The following is a 20,730-nucleotide window of genomic DNA, read 5'->3' as shown; positions in this document are numbered from 1 at the left end:
CATGATATGGAGTTTCACTGGTCATGTATTCATATGTGAACATAGGAAAGTTACATCTGATGGCATGAATCATTTTTATTAGATACATAAAGTGTGTGCTACTTTCATCCATTGCTTAGGGAATATGTCCTCTTGTCATTGCTGTCTCATTTTGTATTATTGTAAGTAAATCATAAGAAGCAATATTAGGAGGTATATGTGTGTATGTGTGTGTGTATACATAAATGTGTGTGTGTGTGTGTGTGTGTGTGTATGTGTATGAATGACATGGCCAAATTAAAATAACTTTTTAATTACCACCTATTTTAATTTTATTGTAGAGCAGCTCTTTAGAAGACGTTTGTATTCTTTAGTAGCCCAACATTTGATCCTTGTTTATGTGTGAAGTGTTTCCTACCTCATGAGTTTTTGTGAGAGGCATAGGTCACCTCTTTCTGTCGAAAGTGAAAATAAAAAGCCCCAGTTGCTTGTTTCCTAGTCTGTGTTAAAGATTGTGAATGGATTTATGATCTAAGCTCAGATTTTTTTTGGTCAAGATTTTACTTCTGTTATTTCCTAAAATATTTTTTATTTTATTGTACAACTATTATAATGAATGGTGGATTTCTTTGTGACATTGATACATGCATATAAAATAATTTGGACAGTTTTCTTTCCCTTGCCTTCCTCTCTTCCAGCTTCCATTCTCCTACCCTATTGATCTCATTTCTATTTTCATGATGTTCATCCCTCAATTCACACTAACTTCCACATGTAATAGAAAATATGATCTTTCTCTAGTCTGGCTCACTTCAGTTAACATAATACTATCCAGTTCTATCCATTTTCTTGTAAATAACACAATTTCTCTATGTTATTTACAAGAAAATGTTCTTTCTGGCTGAATAAAACTGTATCACGTTCATCTGTTGATGGAAACCTGAGCAGATTCTATAGCCTGGCTATTGTAGCTGTGCTGTGATAAATAGGTATGTGTATATCACTAAAGTATACTGACTTTAATTTTTTTGGATAATTATATTTATAATGTTGTTTATTAAAATCTTATTACCTGTAAGACTACCAGGAATATTGTGTGAAAAACTTACCAAGATTTTAGCTATAAAATGAGATGCCAGGTTGCATCTAAATTTTGGTTAATTAAATTTGATGAAAGTGTGTATAGTAGTCCATGAATATTTCCAAATTTGGAAACATTGCTAATAGAACTATGAATAGTAGAACTAGATTATATGGTAGTTCTATTTTAGGTTTTTAGGAACCTCCATACTGGTTTCCACAGTGGCTGTACTGATTTACATTCCCATCTTCAGTGTGTAATAGTTTCACTTTTCCTGCTTCTTCACCAGCATTTATTATTTTTGATGATTGCTGTTCTGATTGGAGTGACATAGATTCTCGATGTAGTTTTGATTTGCATTTCCCTGATAGCTAAAGAAGTTAAACATTTTTTTTCATATATTTGTTGACCATTTGTATTACTAGTTTTAAGAACTGTCTGTTCAATTCATTTGTCCATTTTTTAGTGGATTGTTCTTTTGATGTTGAGATTTTGAGTTCATTATATATTCTAGATATAAATCCTATATCAGAAGAGTGGCTAGGAACAAGTTTTCCCATTCTGTAGGTTGTCTTTCATGTGGTAATTGTTTCCTTTGCTGTACAGAAGCTGTTTTATTTGATGCAGTCCCATTTGTCAATTGTTGCAATAATTTCCTAAGCTATTGGAGTCCTATTCAAGAAGTTGTTGCCTGTGTCTATATGTTGGATTGTTTCCCCTATATTTCCTTTTAATAGTTACAGTATTTCTGATCTTATACTTAGATCTTTGATTTATTTTGATTGACTTCTGTACAGGGTAAGAATAGAGAATCTAATTTCATTCTCCTACATAGGGATATTCAGCATGCCAAAGTGGCATATTTTGGGGCTCAGTTTTCTGAACCTAACATCAGCTACTCAACTTGCAATATTTGAGTTAAAGGACTAAGATATAAGGTATGAGGTTTAAAGTACAGATAACTGATTTATTAATGTATCTGAATTTGTTTTGCTCTGGCACTAAACTTAACATTTCTGTGGATCTTAAATAGATTTTTGCCTCTTCTTGATTCCCTGTCAATTTCAGTAGAATGTCTAAATACAAAGAAAGGCAAAGAAAATAGAAATATTGACCAAGGATTTTGTTATCAGATGAAATGTTTCAATAATAGATCTTTTCTAATGTATTACTTTCTTTTGCTATCTTGGTTTTATAATTAAGATTTATTTTGTGCCAATTATTCATTTTTTATTATATCCTGGATTTCCTAAGAAAATTTTGTGAAATGTATACTATAAATACATTAATAATATTTTTGTAGTTTCTTTTTAGAAGATAATGCAATTAGACTGGGTTGTAGCTCAGTGTTAGAGCACTTGCCTAGCATGTGTGAGGCACTGGGTTTGATTTTCAGCACTGCATTTAAATAATTAAAATAAAATTCCATTGATAACTAAAAAAAAAGTAAAAAAAATTTTAAAAAGAAAATACAATGATCACTACATTTCAAGTCTTTAATTCAACTAAAATAGAAATTGCCTTTTTTTTGTGGTACTGGGGATTGAACTCAGGGGCATTCAACCACTGAACCACATTTTATAATAGGCCAACCCTATTTTGTATTTTATTTAGAGACAGGATCTCACCAAGTTGCTTAGTGCTTTGCTTTTGCTGATGCTAGCTCTGAATTCATTATCCTCGTGCCTCAGCCTCTCAAGCTGCTAGAATTGCATGCATGCACCACCACACCTGGTGGCAATTGTCTTTAAAGTCATTTCTTTAATCACTGTATCTTCTGTCTTGCTTCCATTTTTAGAACCAGGGTTCTGATCAAGCAGGAGAGGAGAAAACAAAAGGTGAGGAAGATATATTTTTACTTGTGTTATCCTTATGTGAATCGTGATCTTCTGAAATATTTTCTACTATTAATAAGTTCACCTAAGTGAATCAAATCAATCATCTTTCTTTAGTCTTCATCCTTGTAGATAGCTTGTTTAAATACTTTTGCTCAGACAGAGATTTAAAGATTATTGTTGATTATTTACATCCTTCTAGTTCTAAGGTATATTTCAAGTCTGACCTCTTCTCACTGTTATAGTGTTAGCACTATAATTCACATCATCATTTACTGCCTAAAGTACTATAATGGTCTCTTGTCCTTTGTCATGCTTTAACTTGTCCTTTTTTATTTTACTGATTGTGTTATAAAGTTGAGCAAGTATATACTGAGTGGTATATGCCTGAAAGAAACTCTTATACATGTGTACTTAGAGATAATGTATAAGATTGTTTGGGTCACTTTTATTGTTAAAATAGCAAACAAAAAGAAACAAGAAGGAGAAAAAAGAAGTGCATCTAGAGGGAGGAATAAGAGAGGGGAATAACCTAAACACCCATTAGTAATAGAATTATCAAACAGATTGTGGTATATTCAAGTAATGGTATGTATCGACTTCATGTAATTAGGTAGATCAATCTCAAGGACATAATGTTGAGCAAAAGAACCACTCACCGAAGAAGACAAGCAATAAGATTCCTTTCACAAAAAGTCCAAAGCAGTAAAAACAAAGGAACAAAAACCTAGTGTCCTAATATGTCAAAGGTAGTAAAATTTAAATTAAAAGGAATGACAGTGAAGGCAGCATAGTTGTCCTCTTTGGATCCTTTCCTTTTCTTCTGTGGCCCTTCACTCTCACTTCACATTTAGTTCTTAGTCTGCTGCACTGTACAATTCTTGTTAATGTCAACAATGAGCCTTCTATTGTTGAATCAAAAGAATGTTTTTCAGCCCAACTTACTTTAATATGATGATATTTCCAATGTAGTCTGCCACTTCCTATATTTTTAAACAAACTGATCCCATGCTTTCTTTGACTCATTCTCTGGATTTTATTTCTGCCTCTCTGGTTATTCCTTTTTTAATGGCTTTAAGTTAAAATTTGATTTATGATTTTCTGAAAGTTTTCTTATTCAGATTGTTTTCTAGTTTTTTTTCTACCAAGTAAGACTTGATAGAAAAATTGAGCCTGGTCATATCAGGTAAATCAGTGACATACTCTTGTCCTTTCTAGGAACAGAGATTATGGGTAGCATGATAGCTTGAGTAGGGATAAACCTCTCTTGGGATGTTTCCTGGAATCAAGGCTACTCACTTTGCAGACAGTCTTTGTATTTTCCCCTTATTCTTGGAACCTTTAATTTCTACTCCCTTTGGCTAACTCTGATTCATGTATCTATCTTAGAAATCATTTCCTAAAAAAATCCTAGTCCTCCTGCCCTCCATCTGTCCATCCTCCCCCATTACATTAACCTTCCACAGTATTTTATATCATCCCCTGTCATACTCAGTTGTAATTGTGTCTCTCATTCCTATGATTTCATCTATCATAAAATACAGTGCCTCAAGAAATAATATTCTTAATTCCAGTACACCATCAAGTATAAGATCTAGCATTGATAGGTAATTTTTTTTGGTCCAGTGATAGAATCCAGGGACTCTAAACCACTGAGCCACATTTCCAACCCTCTTTATTTATTTATTTATTTTATTTTGAGCCAGGATCTCACTAAATTGTTGGAGATGGCTTGGAAATTGCAATCCTCCTGCCTCAGCCTCCCAAGCTGCTGGGATTACAGTTTTTTTAAGGGCAGAAATATTTTCATCCTGAGGTTTCTACTATTTTATTACTGAATCATACTATGATCATTTAAAAGACATTTTAGTCAAATTTAGGATTGTACATTACTCAAATGAAATATGTATGCATACCCTCTATCTATGATATATTTTGTATAAGAGAACATTTACTATTATGTTTGATAGTTGGCAAGTCTTTTATAGTTCTTACAAGTTTTCTAAAACCTTTAAAGTTGGTTGTAATTGACAGTATTCCAAGAAGTTAATATGAATGAGCCTTACCCTCTTGAAAATATGATATATAATTATTTGGAAATATGACTCTTATGTTAAGATTTTTCCTGTCTTAGACTTTTTCCTTCTAACTACTCACATGTTAAGGAAGCTATGGTATTGTATTATGAATTATATAATGGAATAGAAAATGTTTAAAGACAATTTGTTACAGTGTTTAGCACATAATATTTGCTCAGTTAATATTACACAAATCAGTGTTTTTTAATTTGGTCAATTAAAGACGTAATTTGAAAAAAAGGAAGAATAATTATAGTTCAAGCAGGAAGAAAATAAAAACTGAATGAAGAATAATAATTATGTGCAGATCTGTCTTTTTTTTTTAAAAAAAAAACAACCTTCTAGGAATAAAGGAGGGATAATACAGTGAACTAAATTGGCATTGATTGCAGATAATTTTTACAAAGTTTCCTTCTTTCTCATTTCTCATTTCTGCTGACTTTTAATGACACTTAGCTGCAACATACCCTTAAGGCATTTTTATATTTATAGGATAGCATACTTTGTAGAAGAACAGGTTTTTAACCTGTCGGATTTGTTTTTGTTTGTTTATTTTTGTACAAGGGATTGAACCCAGGGGCATTTAACCACTGAACCACATCCTCAGCCCTTTTTTCAATTTTATGTAGAGACAGGGTCTCACTGAGTTGCTTAGGGCCTCACTAAGTTGCTGAGGCTAGCTTTGAATTCGTGATCCTTCAGCCTCAGCCTCCCAAACTGCTGGGATTACAGGCGTGTGCCATTGTACCTGGCCAAATGTTTTTATTATACTATGCATATAGATTATTTTTGATACCTGGGAATACTTTTTTTTAAAAAATTCCATTTTAAAATATCATATGTTATAATAAAAATTAATTAAAAAATCCAAGAGAAACTTTATTAAATGCTGTGAAATTTAGAGTTTTTAAGCAAGTTACAAGTTATTATAATCGATTTTAATTCATATGTAGACATATAAAGGTGGTGTCACAAAAATATACAAATATCAAGTCAATGATTTAATACCATTAGTGCATTTATGACTTATGGTTCTGCCTTAAATTAACTGGTTGATGCATTAATTTTTAACATTTTAAATTATTTTAGGAATACTTTGAAAGGAACAGGTTAAAATCAAAAATGAAATTACTGGGAGTTTTGTCCCCTGCAAAAAATTCCACTGCCAGTTTAGACCTCCTTAACCTATATATGGTAAATCAGATATCTTGTAAGAAGAAAACACCTGGTAAGTCTTTCCAGTAGCATTTTGTTTAAACCTTAATGTGACCATAATAATTTTTGGCTTTCTAATTAATTTGCAATTTTAGAACTCAAAGCATGTGGCAAATTAATTTAAAACTTACGTGCTCTTTAAATTAGAATAGTAACAAGATCTTAATGAACATTGTTTAAAATCTTTGTTGCTTAATCCATTTATTTTTATATTTAGGTTGTATATGTGTTATATAACATTAATTTATTAGTGATAGTTTTAATTACTATAGTGAATTTGTTGTAATTATTACATTATTTTTTTCTAGGCAGATAGTTACCAGAGTTTAGCTAGAAAGCAAGGAATAACAAATATGTTTACCATCTTTTACATTTAGAGAATTTGTTTTAAAAAAGTAACAGGGAAGATTTTTTCCTGAATGACTGGTTTCCTGTCTCAAAAGATTGAATTACTTCTTACACATTCCCGGGATGCTACTTGAAAATAATGTCTGTTTTCTCCTGCTCTTCAATTAAACAAAAAGATAATCAGATTATTTTTCTCTCTCTCAAGGAACAAATATATATCTGGTATTTAATGTTTTAAGTAAGTGTTAAAATGGGAGCTTAAAAATAAGACAATTCAAAGAAGGATATAAATCAATCAGAATAGTAGTATCTCTTCATTTACTTTGTCTCCAATTTTTCTTCCTCCCTCCATGAATGACAACTTGCACAAGTACATTTATTTATATTTCTAAAAGAAATGTTATGTATGAACTTGGGAATAAAACTTCTTACTATAAATTAAATGTATTTACTTTTATTGCCTGATTTTTAGGCAAGGAAAAATATTTTCCTTTCTATCACAAGGTTCATGGCTGAGGCCCCAGCCATGTTATGTCTGTCTTCTACATGATAGACAAATCACTATCTGTCAAGTAAATGACAGATTAACAAATTAATAGAGATATATTTAAAATGTTTTATGTGACATGACAACCTTTATAAGAAAATTAAGACCCAAATCAGTCAGTAAATCTGTGCGAGGTTTGATGAAGAAGTGGATGGCTGTGGAGATGTATGACTGGATTAAAAAGAAAAGCATGAGCTAATGATATTAACCTAAGAGCAACTTGCTGTTGGTTAAGAGTCTTATCTTTGATCTTGTGTCTTCAGAGAGAAGGATGTTTTGACTGGTGTGCCTCAGTGGTAGAATGCTTTCCTAGCATGTGTGAAGATCTAGATACTATACCCAGCATAATAAAAATATTTTCAAAAAAATTGAAAACTATAATACTTCCCTTAAAGTGTAAGAATAACACCTGTTTTCAATTACTATAATTATGAATACATATTAATATATATTTTAGTGGGATTCCCTGTGATATTTCCATACATACATACATTGTGCATTTACCATATCCATTTACCCTTCTTCTACACTTCTACCCTGACCCCAGCATCCCAGCCCCTAGTAATCAGAAGGATACCTCTTTTAAAAAAATTTTAAAATTTGTTCTGTTTAAATAAAAATGACAGTAGAATATATTTTGTTACATTATACATTCATGGAGTATAACTTAGAATCCCATTCTTGTGATTGTATATGATGTGGAGTTACACTGGTTGTGTATTCATATATGAACATAGGAAAGTTATGTCCAGTTCATTCTACTGTCTGTCCTATTCCCTTTCCTCCTCCTTTCCTTTCACTCTCCTTTGTTTAATTCAATGAACTTCTGTTATTTCCTTCCCCATCCCCTTATTGTGTGTTAGCAACCACATATCAGAGAGAACATTCTGACTTTGATTTTTTGGAATTGGCTTAGCATGATATTCTCCAGTTCTATGCACTTACTGGTAGATTCTATAGTTTTATTCTTCTTTATGGCTGAATAATATTTCATGGTGTACATACACCAAATTTTCTTTATTCATTCATTGTTGAAGGGCATGTAGATTGGTTCCATAGCTTCGATATTGTAAATTGAGCTGCTGTAAACATTAATGTGGCTGCATCACTGTAGTTTGCTGATTTTTAACTCCCTTTGGTATATATTAAGGAGTGGGATTAGTGGGTCAAATGGTGATTCTATTCCCAAGTTTTCTGGGGAATCCCCATACTATTTATAGAGCAGTTGCACCAATTTGCAGTCCCACTAACAATGTATGATTGAATCTTTTCCCCCGTATCCTCGCCAACATTTATTATTACTTTTATTCTTTATAATGGCCATTCTGAGTAGAGTGAATTGGAATTGGAGTAGCAATCTCTAATTGCTAGAGATATTGAATATTTTTTCATAATTTTTTGAGCATTTGTATTTCTTTTTCAGTGAAGTGCCTGTGCAGTTGCCTTGCCTATTTATATATTGGGTTGTTTGTTTTCTTGGTGTTAAGTTTTTGAGTTTTTAATATCTACCAGAGATACATGCTCTGTATGATATACATGTGGCAAAGATTTTCTCCCATTCTGTAGGATCTCTACAGAATGTTCTTGATTGTTTCTTTGCTTTGAAGAAGGTTTTTAGTTTAATAATATCCCATTTATTGATTCTTGATTTTACTTTTTGCACTTTAGGAGTATTGTTGAGGAAGTTGGTTCCTAAGCTGACATGATGGAGAATTGGGCCTACATTTTCTTCTAGCAGTTGCAGGGTCTCTGGTCTAATGCCCAGGTCCATGATCCACTTTGAGTTTTGGGAAGAGTGAGAGAGAAGGTTCAATTTCAATCTTCTCCATATGGATATCCAGTTTTCTCAACACCATTTGTTGAAGAGGCTGTCTTTCTCCAGTGTATGTTTATGGCGATATGAGATCACTATATTTATGGGGGTTTGTCTCTGTATCTTCTATTCTGTACCATTGGTCTTCATGTTTGGTTTGGTGCCAAACACATACCATTCATTGTTTGTTACTATAGCTCTGTAGTATAATTTAAGTTCTGGTATTGTGAAGCCTCACTTTTTTGTTGAGGATTGCTTTGGCTATTTTGGGCCTCTTAATTTTTCCCAATGAATTTCATGACTGCTTTTTCTATTTCTATGCACAACATTATTGGAATTTTAATAGGAATTGTATTAAATATATATAGCACTTTTGTAAGTATGGCCATTTTGTCAATATTAATTCTACCTATCCAAGTACATGGGAGATCTTTCCATCTTCTAAGGTCTTCTTCAATTTCTTACTTTAGTGTTCTGTAATTTTCATTATAGAGGTCTTTCACCTCTTTTGTCAGCTTGATTCTCCAATTTTTTTTGGAGGCAATTTTGAAGGGGTAGTTTTCCTAATTTCTCTTTCAGTTGATTCATCATTGTGTATAGGAATGCAATTGATTTATGGGTGTTAATTTTATATCCTGATACTATGCTGAATTCATTTTTGAGTCTAGCAATTTTCTGGTGGAGTTTTTGGAGTCTTTTAAATATAGATTCATGTCATCAGCAAATAGGGATAATTTGATCTCTTCTTTTCCTATTTGTATCACTTTAATTTCTTTCTTCTAACTGCTTTGCCTAGAGTTTCAAGGACTATGTTGCCTGGAAGTGGTGAAAGTGTCTTGTTCCAGTTTTTAGAGGGAATGCTTTCAATTTTTTCTCCACTGAGAGTGATGTTGCTCTGGGGTTTAGCATATATAGCTTTTAGAATATTGAGGTATGTTTCTAGTATCCCTAGTTTTTCTAGTGTTTTGAATAGGAATAGATGCTGAATTTTGTCAGATGCTTTTTCTGCATCTATTGAGATGATCATGTGATTCTTGTCTTTATGTCTAATAACGTGATGAATTAGGTTTATTGATTTTTGTATGTTGAACCAACCTTGCATCCCTGGGACGAACTCTACTTGATCACGGTGCAGTGTCTTTTTAATATGTTTTTGTATGCAATTTGCCACAATTTAATTGAAAATTTTTGTATTTATGTTCATCAGGGATATTGGTATGAAGTTTTCTTTCCTGATATGTCCTTGTCTGGTTTTGGTATCATGGTGATACTAGCTGCATAGAATAAGTTTGGAAGGATTCTATCCTTTTCTGTTTCATGAAATCATTTGACATGAATTGGTGTTAATTCTTTGAAGTTCTGGTAGTACATGGCTAAGAATCCATCTGGTCTTGGGCTTTTCTTTCTTGATAGGCTTTTAATGGTGTCTTCGATTTCATTGCTTGAAATTGATCTGTTTAAATTTTCTAGGTAGTCATGATGCAATTTGGAGATCATATGTCTCTAGACATTTATTGCTGTCTTCAAAATTTTCTATTAAATTATAGAATAAATTTTCAAAATAGGTTCTGATTATCATCTGTATTTTAGTAGCGTCTGTTGTGATATTTCCATTTTCATTGTGAATTTTGGTAATTTGAGTTTTCTCTTTTTATTTATTAGCTTGGCTAAGGGTTCAACAATTTTATTTATTTTTCCAAAGAATCGACTTTTTGTTTCATCCATTTTTTGGATTATTTCTTTTGTTTTCTTCATTGACTTTCACTCTGATTTATGATTTTCTATCTTCTATTACTTTTGGTGTTGATTTATTCTTCTTTTTCTAGGGCTTTGAGATGTAATGTTAGGTTAATTATTTGTTGACTTTCTATTCTTTTAATAAATGAGCTCAGTCCAATGAACTTTCCTCTTAGCAGTGTCTTCATAGTCTCCCAGAGATTTTTGATATGTTGTGCTGCTATTCTCATTTACCTCTAAGTATTTTTTTTTATTTCATCCCTGATTTCTTCTGCTATTTATAGGTAATTCAGTAGTATGTTATTTACTCTTCAGGTGTTAGAGTAGATTCTACTCTTTATTTTATCATTGATTTCTAATTTCATTCTATTATGATCTGACAAAATGCAAGGTACTATCTCAGTTTTTTGTATTTGCAAGAGTTGCTTTGTGGCCTGAGATATTATCTATTTTAGAGAAGGATTCATGGGCTGCCAAGAAGAAAGTGTATTCAGTCCTGATGGATGAAATATTTTATATGTCTGTGAAGTCTAAATTATTATTTGTATTTTTAATTCTATAACTTCTTTATTTAGTTTTTGTTTGGAGGATCTATCTATACAGTGATGAGGGAGTTTTGTTAAAGTCACCCAGTATTATTGTGTTATTCTCTATCTAATTAGTGAACTTGAGTTGAGAAAGATTTGTTTGTTGTATGTAGATGCTCCATTGTTTGGGGCATAAATATTTTCAGTTGTTATGTCTTGTTGATGTATAGTTCCCTTAAAAATGTCTTTCTTTGTCCCTTCTGATTAACTTTGGCTTGATGTCCACTTTATCTGATATGAGTATAGAAACCCTTGCTTATTTATGAGATTCATGTGAATAATCAGTTTTTTCAATCCTTTCACCTTCAGTCTGTGGGTGTCTTTGCCTATGAGTTGAGTCTCATGGAGACAACATATTGTTTTTTTTTTTTTTGAGCCAATCTGTTAGTCTGTGTCTTTTGATTGTTGAGTTTAGGCCATTTATAGTCAATGTTATTATTGAGAAATGATTTTTATTTCCTGAAATTTTGATTTATTTCTGTTTTTCAATTTTAATTAGTTTTTCCTTTGATTGATTATCTTATAGTGTAGGTCCTGCCTTTGCTGGTTTTCACTTTTATTCTTCATTTCTTCTTAATGAAATATTTTATTAGGTATGTTTTGCAATGCAGGCTTTTGTTTATCATTGAAAGTTTTTATTTCATTGTAAGTTTTGAAGCTTTATTTTGTTGGGTATAGTATTCTTGGTTGACATCCATTTTCTTTTTTTAAAATTATATATGACAGCAGAATGCATTATAATTCTTATTACACATATAGAGCACAATTTTTCATATCTCTGGTTGTATAAAAGTATATTCACACCAATTCGTATCTTCATACATATACTTTGGATAATAATGATCATCACATTCAACCATCATTTCTAACCCCATGACCCCTCCCTTCCCCTCCCACCCCTTTGCCCTATCTAGAGTTCATCTATTCCTTCCATGCTCCCTCTCCCTATCCCACTATGAATCAGCCTCCTTATATCAAAGAAAACATTTGGCATTTTTTTTGTGGCAGGGGGATTAGCTAACTTCACTTAGCACTTTCTTCTCTAACTCCATCCATTTACCTGGACATGCCATGATTTTATACTCTTTTATTGCTGAGTAATATTCCATTGTGCATATATGCCACATTTTTTAATCCATTCATCTATTGAAGGGCATCTAGGTTGTCTCCACCGTTTAGCTATTGTGAATTGTGTTACTATAAACATTGATGTGGCTGTGTCCCTGTAGTATGCTGTTTTTAAGTCCTTTGGGTATAGGCTGAGTAGAGGGACATCTGGATCAAGTGTCGGTTCCATTCCCAAGAAATCTCTATGCTGCTTTCAATATTGGCTGCTCTAAATTGCCGTCCCACTAGAAGTCTGAATGTACCTTTTCCCCCACATCCTCGTCAACACTTATTGTTGTTTTTCTTCATAATAGCTGCCATTCTGACTGGAGTGAGATGATATCTTAGAGTGGTTTTGATTTGCATTTCTCTAATTGCTAGCAATGATAAACTTTTTTTATATGTTTGTTGATTGATTGTATATCATCTTCTGAGAAGTGTCTGATCAGGTTCTTGGTCCTTTATTGATTGAGTTATTTGTTTTTTTGGTGTTTAACTTTTTGAATTCTTTACATACCCTTGAGATTAGTGCTCTGTCTGATGTGTGAGGGGTAAAGATTTGCTCCCGAGATGTAGGCTGTCTATTCATCTCACAGATTGTTTCTTTGTCTGGGAAGAAACTTTTCAGTTTGAGTCCATATCATTTATTGATTCTTGATTTTAATTCTTACACCAAAGGAGTCTTATGAAGGAAATTGGGGCATAATCCCACATGATAGAGATTAGGGCCTACTTTTTCTTCTATTAGACACAGGGTTTCTAATTTTATTCCTAAATCCTTAATCTATTTTGAGTTGAGTTTTGTGCATGGTGAGAGATAGGGGTTTAATTTTATTTTCTTTCATATGGATTTCCTGTTTTCCCAGCACCATTTGTTGAAGAGGCTATTTTTTTCCAATGTATGTTCTTGGCACATTTGTCTAACATAATTGTAGTTTTGTTTGTTAGTCTATTCGGTCTCTATTCTGTACCACTGGTCTACCAGTCTGTTTTGATGCCAATACCATGTTTCACAGTCTGTGGGTGTCTTTTCCTATGAAATGAGTCTCTTGGAGGCAACATATTGTTGGGTCTTTTTTTTTTTTTATCCAAACTGCAAGTCTATGTGTTTTGATTGGTAAATTCAGGCCATTAACATTCAGGGTTATTATTATTGAGATATGATTTGTATTCCCAGCCATTTTTGTTTATTTTTTGGTATTTAACATGACTTGGTTTTTCCTCTGATTAGATTTTCCTTTAGTGTAATCCCTACCTCTGCTGATTTACATCATTGTTTTTCATTTCCTCTTCTTGAAATATTTTGCTGAGGATGTTCTATAGTGCAGGCTTTCTAGTTGTAAATTCTTTTAACTCATGTTTATCATGGAAGGCTTTTATTTCATCATCAAATCTAAAACTTAGTTTTGCTGGTTATAAGATTCTTGATTAGCATCCATTTTCTTTCAGAGGTTGGTATATGTTGTTCCACGATCTCCTGGCTTTGAGGGTCTGGATTGAAAAATCTGCTGAGGTACAAAGTGGTCTCCCCCTACATGTGATCTTATTTCTCTCTCTTGTGGCTTTTTAAGATTCTATCCTTATTCTGTATGCTAGGCATTTTCATTATAATGTGCCTTGGTGTAGATCTATTGTAACTTTATACATTTGGTGTCCTGTAAGCCTCTTGTATGTAGTTTTCCAATTTGTTCTTCATATTGGGAAATTTTCTAATATTATCTCATTGAAGAGATTGTGCATTCCTTTGGTTTGAAACTCTGTGCCTTCCCCTATCCCAATAACTCTTAGATTTGGTCTTTTGATGCTGTACTATAATTCTTGGATGTTCTGTTCATGGTTTCTGACTTTCTTCACTGTGTGGTGAACTTTATTTTCCAGATTGTATACTTTGTCTTCATTAATTGATGTTCTTTCTTCCAAATGATCTAGTCTATTGGTTATGCTTTCTATTGAGTTTTTTATTTGATTTATTGTATCCTTCATTTCAAGGATTTCTGACTGTTTTTTTTTTTCAGAGTCTCTATCTCACTCTTGAAGTCATTGTTTGCTACCTGTGTTTGCTCTCTTGTCTCTTTGTTGGAGGGATCAGTTTTTTGCCTGTATTTGTTCATTTAGGTAATTCTTTAATTCACAGATCATTTTAATTATGAACCTTTGGAACTCCTACTCTGACATTTCATTAACTTTGCTGTCCATGGGTTCTGTTATTAGAGTGTCCTGGTTTGTTTGGGGTACTTTCCTCCCTTATTTTTTCATGTTTTCTATGTGTCTTCATTTCTTGCAGTGTGGATCTGAGATATTACATTTTCTTCCCTATATTTTCATAGTACCCATGCAGATAGTTTGTACCTCACCTTGATGTTGGGCTTCCAGACCCTGTTGGTGTCCCTCACTGTTTGCTACTGTATCTAAAGTTGGTGGCAGAAATAGCAGAGGTAAGTTGAAATAATAGTTAAGGTTCCCCAAGATGGATGCAATATCTTACAGAGATGGGGCTGAAAGTGTGGGCCGCACACTTTCTTTGGGATGCCTGCTGTGAGATGCAGCTGCTTGCAGGCCCTGTCTGTTGTCAAAAAGTTAGGGGCTACTGTGTTGGTAAGGCTGTGGCAATGACTACTGTGTCCCAAGCTGGAAGTGGGTTAGGCTTAAACTCCCAGTTGATGTGTGTGGGTTGTAAATTCAGACCTACCCTGGACCTTGGTCCTACTTAAGTCAGTGTGGACAGATCTAGGCTGGGCCTAGACTCTCGGTAGTGTGCTGATTGGAAGAGGCAGTCCCTTGCTAGAGGCTGGGCTTTGGCGGGTGCCTGCTGGTGGAGGAGTGGACCCAGGCCTACTGTGAGCCTGTGTCCCGCATAGGCCAGTGTGGGTGGATTTGAGTTGCCAGGCTTGACCTCCTTCGGTAGTTTGCTGGTCAGAAGGGGCGGTCCTGTGCCAGAGGCTAAGCTCTGGTGGGTGTCTGCCCCATCAGTGGAGTGCAGATCAGGTCATCTGTTTTCTTTTAGAGCTTGGTATTTGTTATTCCAAACCCTTATAGCTTTGAGAAATCATTGCAGATCCAGACAGGTTTCCCTCTAAATGTAGTTTGTCTCTTTTCTCTGGCAGCTTTTAAAATTCTATTCTTAATCTGTATGTTAGGCATTTTCATAACAATGTGCATTGATGTGGCTCTGTTATCTTTTCATTAAAGTGATCCTTCACTTTCGGTATTTTCTCTCTGATACCATCCTTACATTGTTTTTTGACCTCACTGATCAGTTTAACAATGAACTCCTTTGACTTTCTTCCACTGTGGTGTCCATGGATTGTTATTGAAGTATCTTGGTTTATTTGGGCCTCTTGGTCCCTTGGTTTTTTTTATGTTGTTTGTGTGTTTGCCCATGTAACATTATGGATTTGAGATAGGAGAGTTTCTACCTGTTGACTTATAATGTTCCTGAAGATTTCTAGTACTTCATCTTCAGGGGGAGTCTGATAATAACAACCATCAATGCAAACAATGCGCATCATTGAACCAAATAATTCCTTCTATGGGATCTACAATGTAAATTTACATAAAAATCAGAAATTATATGATCAGTTGTTGCCCATAGGAAAAATAGTAAATTTACAAAGGATTTACAATTCTTAGTCATGAACAGTGATAGAACTGAAGTGATGTAGGAAGTTATGATTGTGAGGGAGGAGGAGAGAAAATAGAAGTAAAAAAATTAAAGGAAGATTGAAATAGAGACTAATTGAGATTGGCTGTTAGCAGTAGGCAGTAGAGAGAGAGAGAGAATTAAGAGAAGTAGATATGTGAGAAAAATGTATAAAACAAACATTTTACAAAAAAGTAGAAGAATGCCAGAACATAACTGAGTTATACTGCATTAATGTGCTAGTCCTCAAAATGCTGATCCATGAAAAATAATTTCCTTGAAAAATGCTTGAAAGGTGAAGGAAGAAATAGATATGAATATGTGTAAGCATCCATGATCCAATCAGGTAAGTTGAAAAGTTTAGATAAAAAAAAAAAGAAAAAAAGTAAAATTTAAAAGTCTTAAAGAATCATTTCTGTTGGAGTTCGAATGATTTTCAGTTTTCCTTCCCAGTTGTGTTCTGTTGGGTTACTGGAGTGTGATGGAAAATCCTGTTGGAGGAGCTCCTGGAGATGGAGTGTAGGCTCCAGGTTCTTCACTGAATGGCAGTTGGTCTGAAGATTTTAAATCTGTATATATTCTAAGCTCAGCAGTTCAACAACTGAAATACTGCCCCCCAGGGATCTCCCCTGGGCTCCACTAGCATAGTGGAGGAGCCAATCCTATGTCCCCACAGTCACTCATGTGTTTTTTGGTCTTTCAGGTTTAGTCTCCAAACCAAATAAATCTTGCCCTTCAAAATTCCCAATTGGACACCTCTTCCTAGTGATTTTTCAAGCAGCCAATCTGGAGGGGATGGGTAGGGAGCCAGGTGGGTTTCCCCTGACATGTATTACCCTGTGTAAACCCTTCTCATGTTTATTTTCTCCTGGTAACTTAGGGACACTCTGTGTCCTGAGGTGTCAGTGTGCTGGGCCTGTCTTTCTGGCCAAACTTGGGTTAGCCAGTAAATGGCTCTCCTAGCTGCCCATCCCACACCACAGTAGCAAAATGGTTTCTTCCTTTGTCCTCTCACACTTCTAGGAGAATGGGTCTTTTTTCCTTGCATGAGGATATTGTGCAGAGCACCTCTCTGTTCAGTCAGGAAGTGTCTTTGATCCCTAATCTCTTGGTACCCAGACATGCTGAGTTTTTTTTTTTTAATTGACTTATCCCTCTACATTTTTCAAGGAGGATCTTTCCAGCAGTCCCTGCCAGTGATGCACAGTGCTGGGATTTTTTCTTTATTTTATCCACCTCCTGAGTTCTGATCTGCTTTAAATGTCCAGAATTAATTCCCAGTAAAGCTTCTCTGTTTTTCTCCACCCATCTTGCTGAGAAGTCACTTGTCTTTCACACCATGGAACAACCAAGAAAGTGACTTTCTTTATTCTACCATTTTGGTACCTTAGGCGGGTACCTCTTAAATGAGATTTTTATGACCCTGTTTGGGGAAAGGTCAGAAAAATCTTAAGTTGTGAGGCCTGCTTTAGGGAGAAAAGAGGAAGCTAATAGTGATCTTCCTACTTCTGCAGTTTTCAAATGATAAGGTTCCATGGGATAATATATGCTAAGCCCCATCACTTTTGACAATTATTCATTAAACATATATTTGTTGAATTACTTATCACTTAATACTATATTGGGGCAAAATAGAAAACAAGACTTTATTAGTCTTAATTCATGGGTGCTAATGATGAATTTAAAAAGAACTATATTTATATATTTAAGTAAAAAGAAGAGTGATGATGCAAAGGGTCTCAGACTGCCTGAATCAAGGATTTACATACTAATAGAATTCCTTTTTTCTTAAGGTATTATTTTTATTCTCTTGGATAGTCATCATCATTAAGGCTCAACACCTGGCCTTAAGAAACTAATAATTCTCACCCCTCCTAGGTTTGCCATCCAGAAAGACTGAAAGTTCTTTCTCTCATTTTACATTTTTATGGAAGAGTGTTGCCTTTTGCTACTGGTGCTGTATCTTAGCAGTGGAACACACTTAAAACCCAATGTATAGGATTCCATTATTGGTTCATCCTTGCATAAATGCCTGCCCCCAAACCAATTATTTTGCACAGAGAGGGATAGTTTTCATTGGAACTAGATAGTTGGGGTGGGTATAAGAACATTTCTCAATAGAGTAGGTAGGGATGGGATTTGTGGCTCAGTGATAAAATGCTTGCCTAACCTGTGTGAGGCACTGGGTTCAATCCCCAGCACCACATAAGAAAACTTTAAAAAAAGAAGATTTTGTATCCATATACAACTAAAAATATTAAAAGAGTAAGTAAAAGTACTGCACAGACAAAACAGTATGTCTACTGTAATGAGAGATAAGGCTACTTTCTATATGTAGTCTAAATCTAGTGCAGGAGTCAATCAAGTACAATAAAGTATGCAAAGTGAGAGAGAAAATGTTTGGTGCTATATTAATATATAATAATACATAGTTGGGTGATGAAGCAAGCCTTGGAAGTAGATAAAAAGAAGAACTAAATTAACATGGCCTCTTTCTTGATGTATATATAAAATAAGGAAGAAAAAGATGTTTTTAATTATATGTGTTTGTTGTAAATATTGTAAAGACTTTTTCTAGCATGTATAGAATGTGTTTTTAGTAACATTTCTAAGATGAACATTTATTTAATTAACATGATGTATCAAGTAGTGCTTTGAAATATTTTGTTTTTATTTTTAAACTATAATCTAATATTTTCATTATAGAAACTGTAAAAAAACCATTCCATGTGAATATGAATAGCAACATAAAAATGCTTCCAAAGAAATGTGAATTAGAACTTCCAATGTCACCTCATTGTACACCTTCTAAACTCTGCCTTGATGATGTAGAAAACAAGTGAGTTTCAGCTGTTATTTACATTATTAGATGTTTAAACTGGTTATTATCAACAGTTTTATTCTTTATAAAATTATGAGGTACTTACCTTCAAGTTGTTTTGTTTATCTAATTATAGATATTATAAAAATGTTAGAACCTTTATCAAATGGCTGAATCATTTTGTACACATACTTTGACTTTCCTTATCATAAAAATGTCACTGTCATGTGTAACTAATTAAAACAAATTTTAAAAAGTCTATTTCTAATATTAATATAATTTTTATAAAACTCAGCCATATTATAACCCCAAATGATTTATTAAAATTCTTCATGTTTTTGTATGCTTGTGTAGAACACTAAGAGTTTTAAATATATAAGAAGTCATTTTTATTGTTGTTTAAATTTTAACCTTGAATTTTTCTTTTCATTAGTATACACTATCAAAAACTAGGTAACAAGGAAGAACTTGGCCAAGTTCAGGTGAGATATTTTTTTGTAAAATTTTTAAGTTGTTTTAACAATTGTGATATGTTACTGAATAATCTTAAATTTTGAATATTTGGGAAAAATAGTTATCCTTTTACAAAATGTTAGACTTTTAAAATATTCTTTTAAAAGCTTTTCAGTGTAGGAAAATAATACCTTAGTATATTTTAATTGATTCCTTATGAGAATCCCTTTGTAATATCAATAATGTGACCAGGCTTATGTGTGAATAATATTTGATTGTGCTTGTTACTGAACAGCTGTAAAAGACATTTCACTTAAGGGTTCTTATCATATGATTATTGAGCAGTTCATCTCTTCAAACATATAACAAGATTATTTTATACCAAGTTGTAATGTTTAATACTCACTTTAATCCCAAGATTATTTTTCTTTCAAAGTATAACAAACTAGATTTTAGCAAATAAAATTTTAATCAATAGAAGTACATAGATTGTTATTAAATCTTGAAATTTTGTTTAATGTCCAGTGCCTTCTTATTAACTCTTCTTTCCTTTCTTTGAATTGTCAGAGTTAAACCAGACCAGAAAGAGAATAGCAATGATACTAAAATCAAAACAAAACAAAATAACAACCAAAAAAAAAAAAACCTTTGTAAATCTTGTCATCTACTTTGTGGTTTGATGGAACTCAGATTTTCTTTCATTAGAGGATAGCATATGGGAATGAAGCTTGTGTTTGGAGGGCAATATGGGTGGGAAAAGCAAAGGGAAAGGAGTTCCTAAGTAATATCTTAGTTAATAATTTCTCTCATATTAATAAATCGTGTCAATTAATGCTGGCTTGTCTTTCCTTAGGACGTTTTCCCCTGCAACCTATGCCCTTTTCACTTATTTTGGTTGTACTATTTTGACTTCTTTAGGTAATATGTATTTAAATTATTTTATATTTTTTTCTTATAGTTATCTCAAGTGAAGAACTCATACAGTATGTTTGAACCTCAGTTCAGCAGAATAGAAAAGTGCAATTTTACTCCACCATCTTTTTCAGCAGAATTACCTTCTCACAGACATATTCCAAAACAAAATTTAATTCCCAGAATAACATCTAGTCCTCAGAAACTTGTATATGAAAAAAAGCAAGATGGGAAGGTAACTTTGAATTTTATTTTTATCATATACTTCTTCAGTTTTTTATAGATTTTAAAAGTGTAGCCTGCAAATTGGTACAGATTAGAAGTACCAAATTGTACCAAATTAGAAGATAATTAAGGATGATTCATTCCTCTTAGATCAAAAGCTAAATTTTCTGTGCTCTAGAAAATTATGAATAGAAAACCAAGGAATGTTCTTCACTACCTTAGAAATTATCATTTATTTTAGAAAATTATTGATAGTAAAGTTGAAAATAGTTCAGTCTGTTTTATAGCAGTTTATGTTATGATCACTGTAAGTCAATATTTTATAGATGTCATGGCAACTCAGTTTGCATGA

General features: G+C 33.2%; 1 protein-coding gene across 6 annotated transcripts in view; it reads left to right on the top strand.

Annotated features, from left to right (window-relative positions):
* Redic1 (regulator of DNA class I crossover intermediates 1) overlaps window positions 1-20,730 on the top strand; it is a 79,781-nt gene that overhangs the window by 17,339 nt on the left and 41,712 nt on the right. For 2 of the 6 annotated variants that reach the window (XM_021732218.3, XM_078014897.1), the window contains exons 2-6: window positions 2,859-2,898; window positions 6,063-6,201; window positions 18,674-18,806; window positions 19,222-19,270; window positions 20,200-20,388. In XM_021732218.3, the coding sequence (XP_021587893.2) occupies window positions 6,096-6,201; window positions 18,674-18,806; window positions 19,222-19,270; window positions 20,200-20,388 (477 nt within the window). In that variant the 5' untranslated portion in view covers window positions 2,859-2,898; window positions 6,063-6,095. Of the gene's footprint in view, window positions 1-1,859; window positions 1,999-2,858; window positions 2,899-6,062; window positions 6,202-16,596; window positions 16,779-18,673; window positions 18,807-19,221; window positions 19,271-20,199; window positions 20,389-20,730 lie in introns of those variants that run through there. The other 4 variants (XM_078014894.1, XM_078014896.1, XM_040280807.2 and 1 more) reach the window with 4 other exon arrangements.

Source organism: Ictidomys tridecemlineatus, chromosome 6 (assembly GCF_052094955.1).
Source record: "Ictidomys tridecemlineatus isolate mIctTri1 chromosome 6, mIctTri1.hap1, whole genome shotgun sequence".
NCBI classification, from domain to species: domain Eukaryota; kingdom Metazoa; phylum Chordata; class Mammalia; order Rodentia; family Sciuridae; genus Ictidomys; species Ictidomys tridecemlineatus.
Note: the sequence above shows the minus strand (reverse complement) of the source record. Positions and strands in the feature narration are given on the sequence as shown.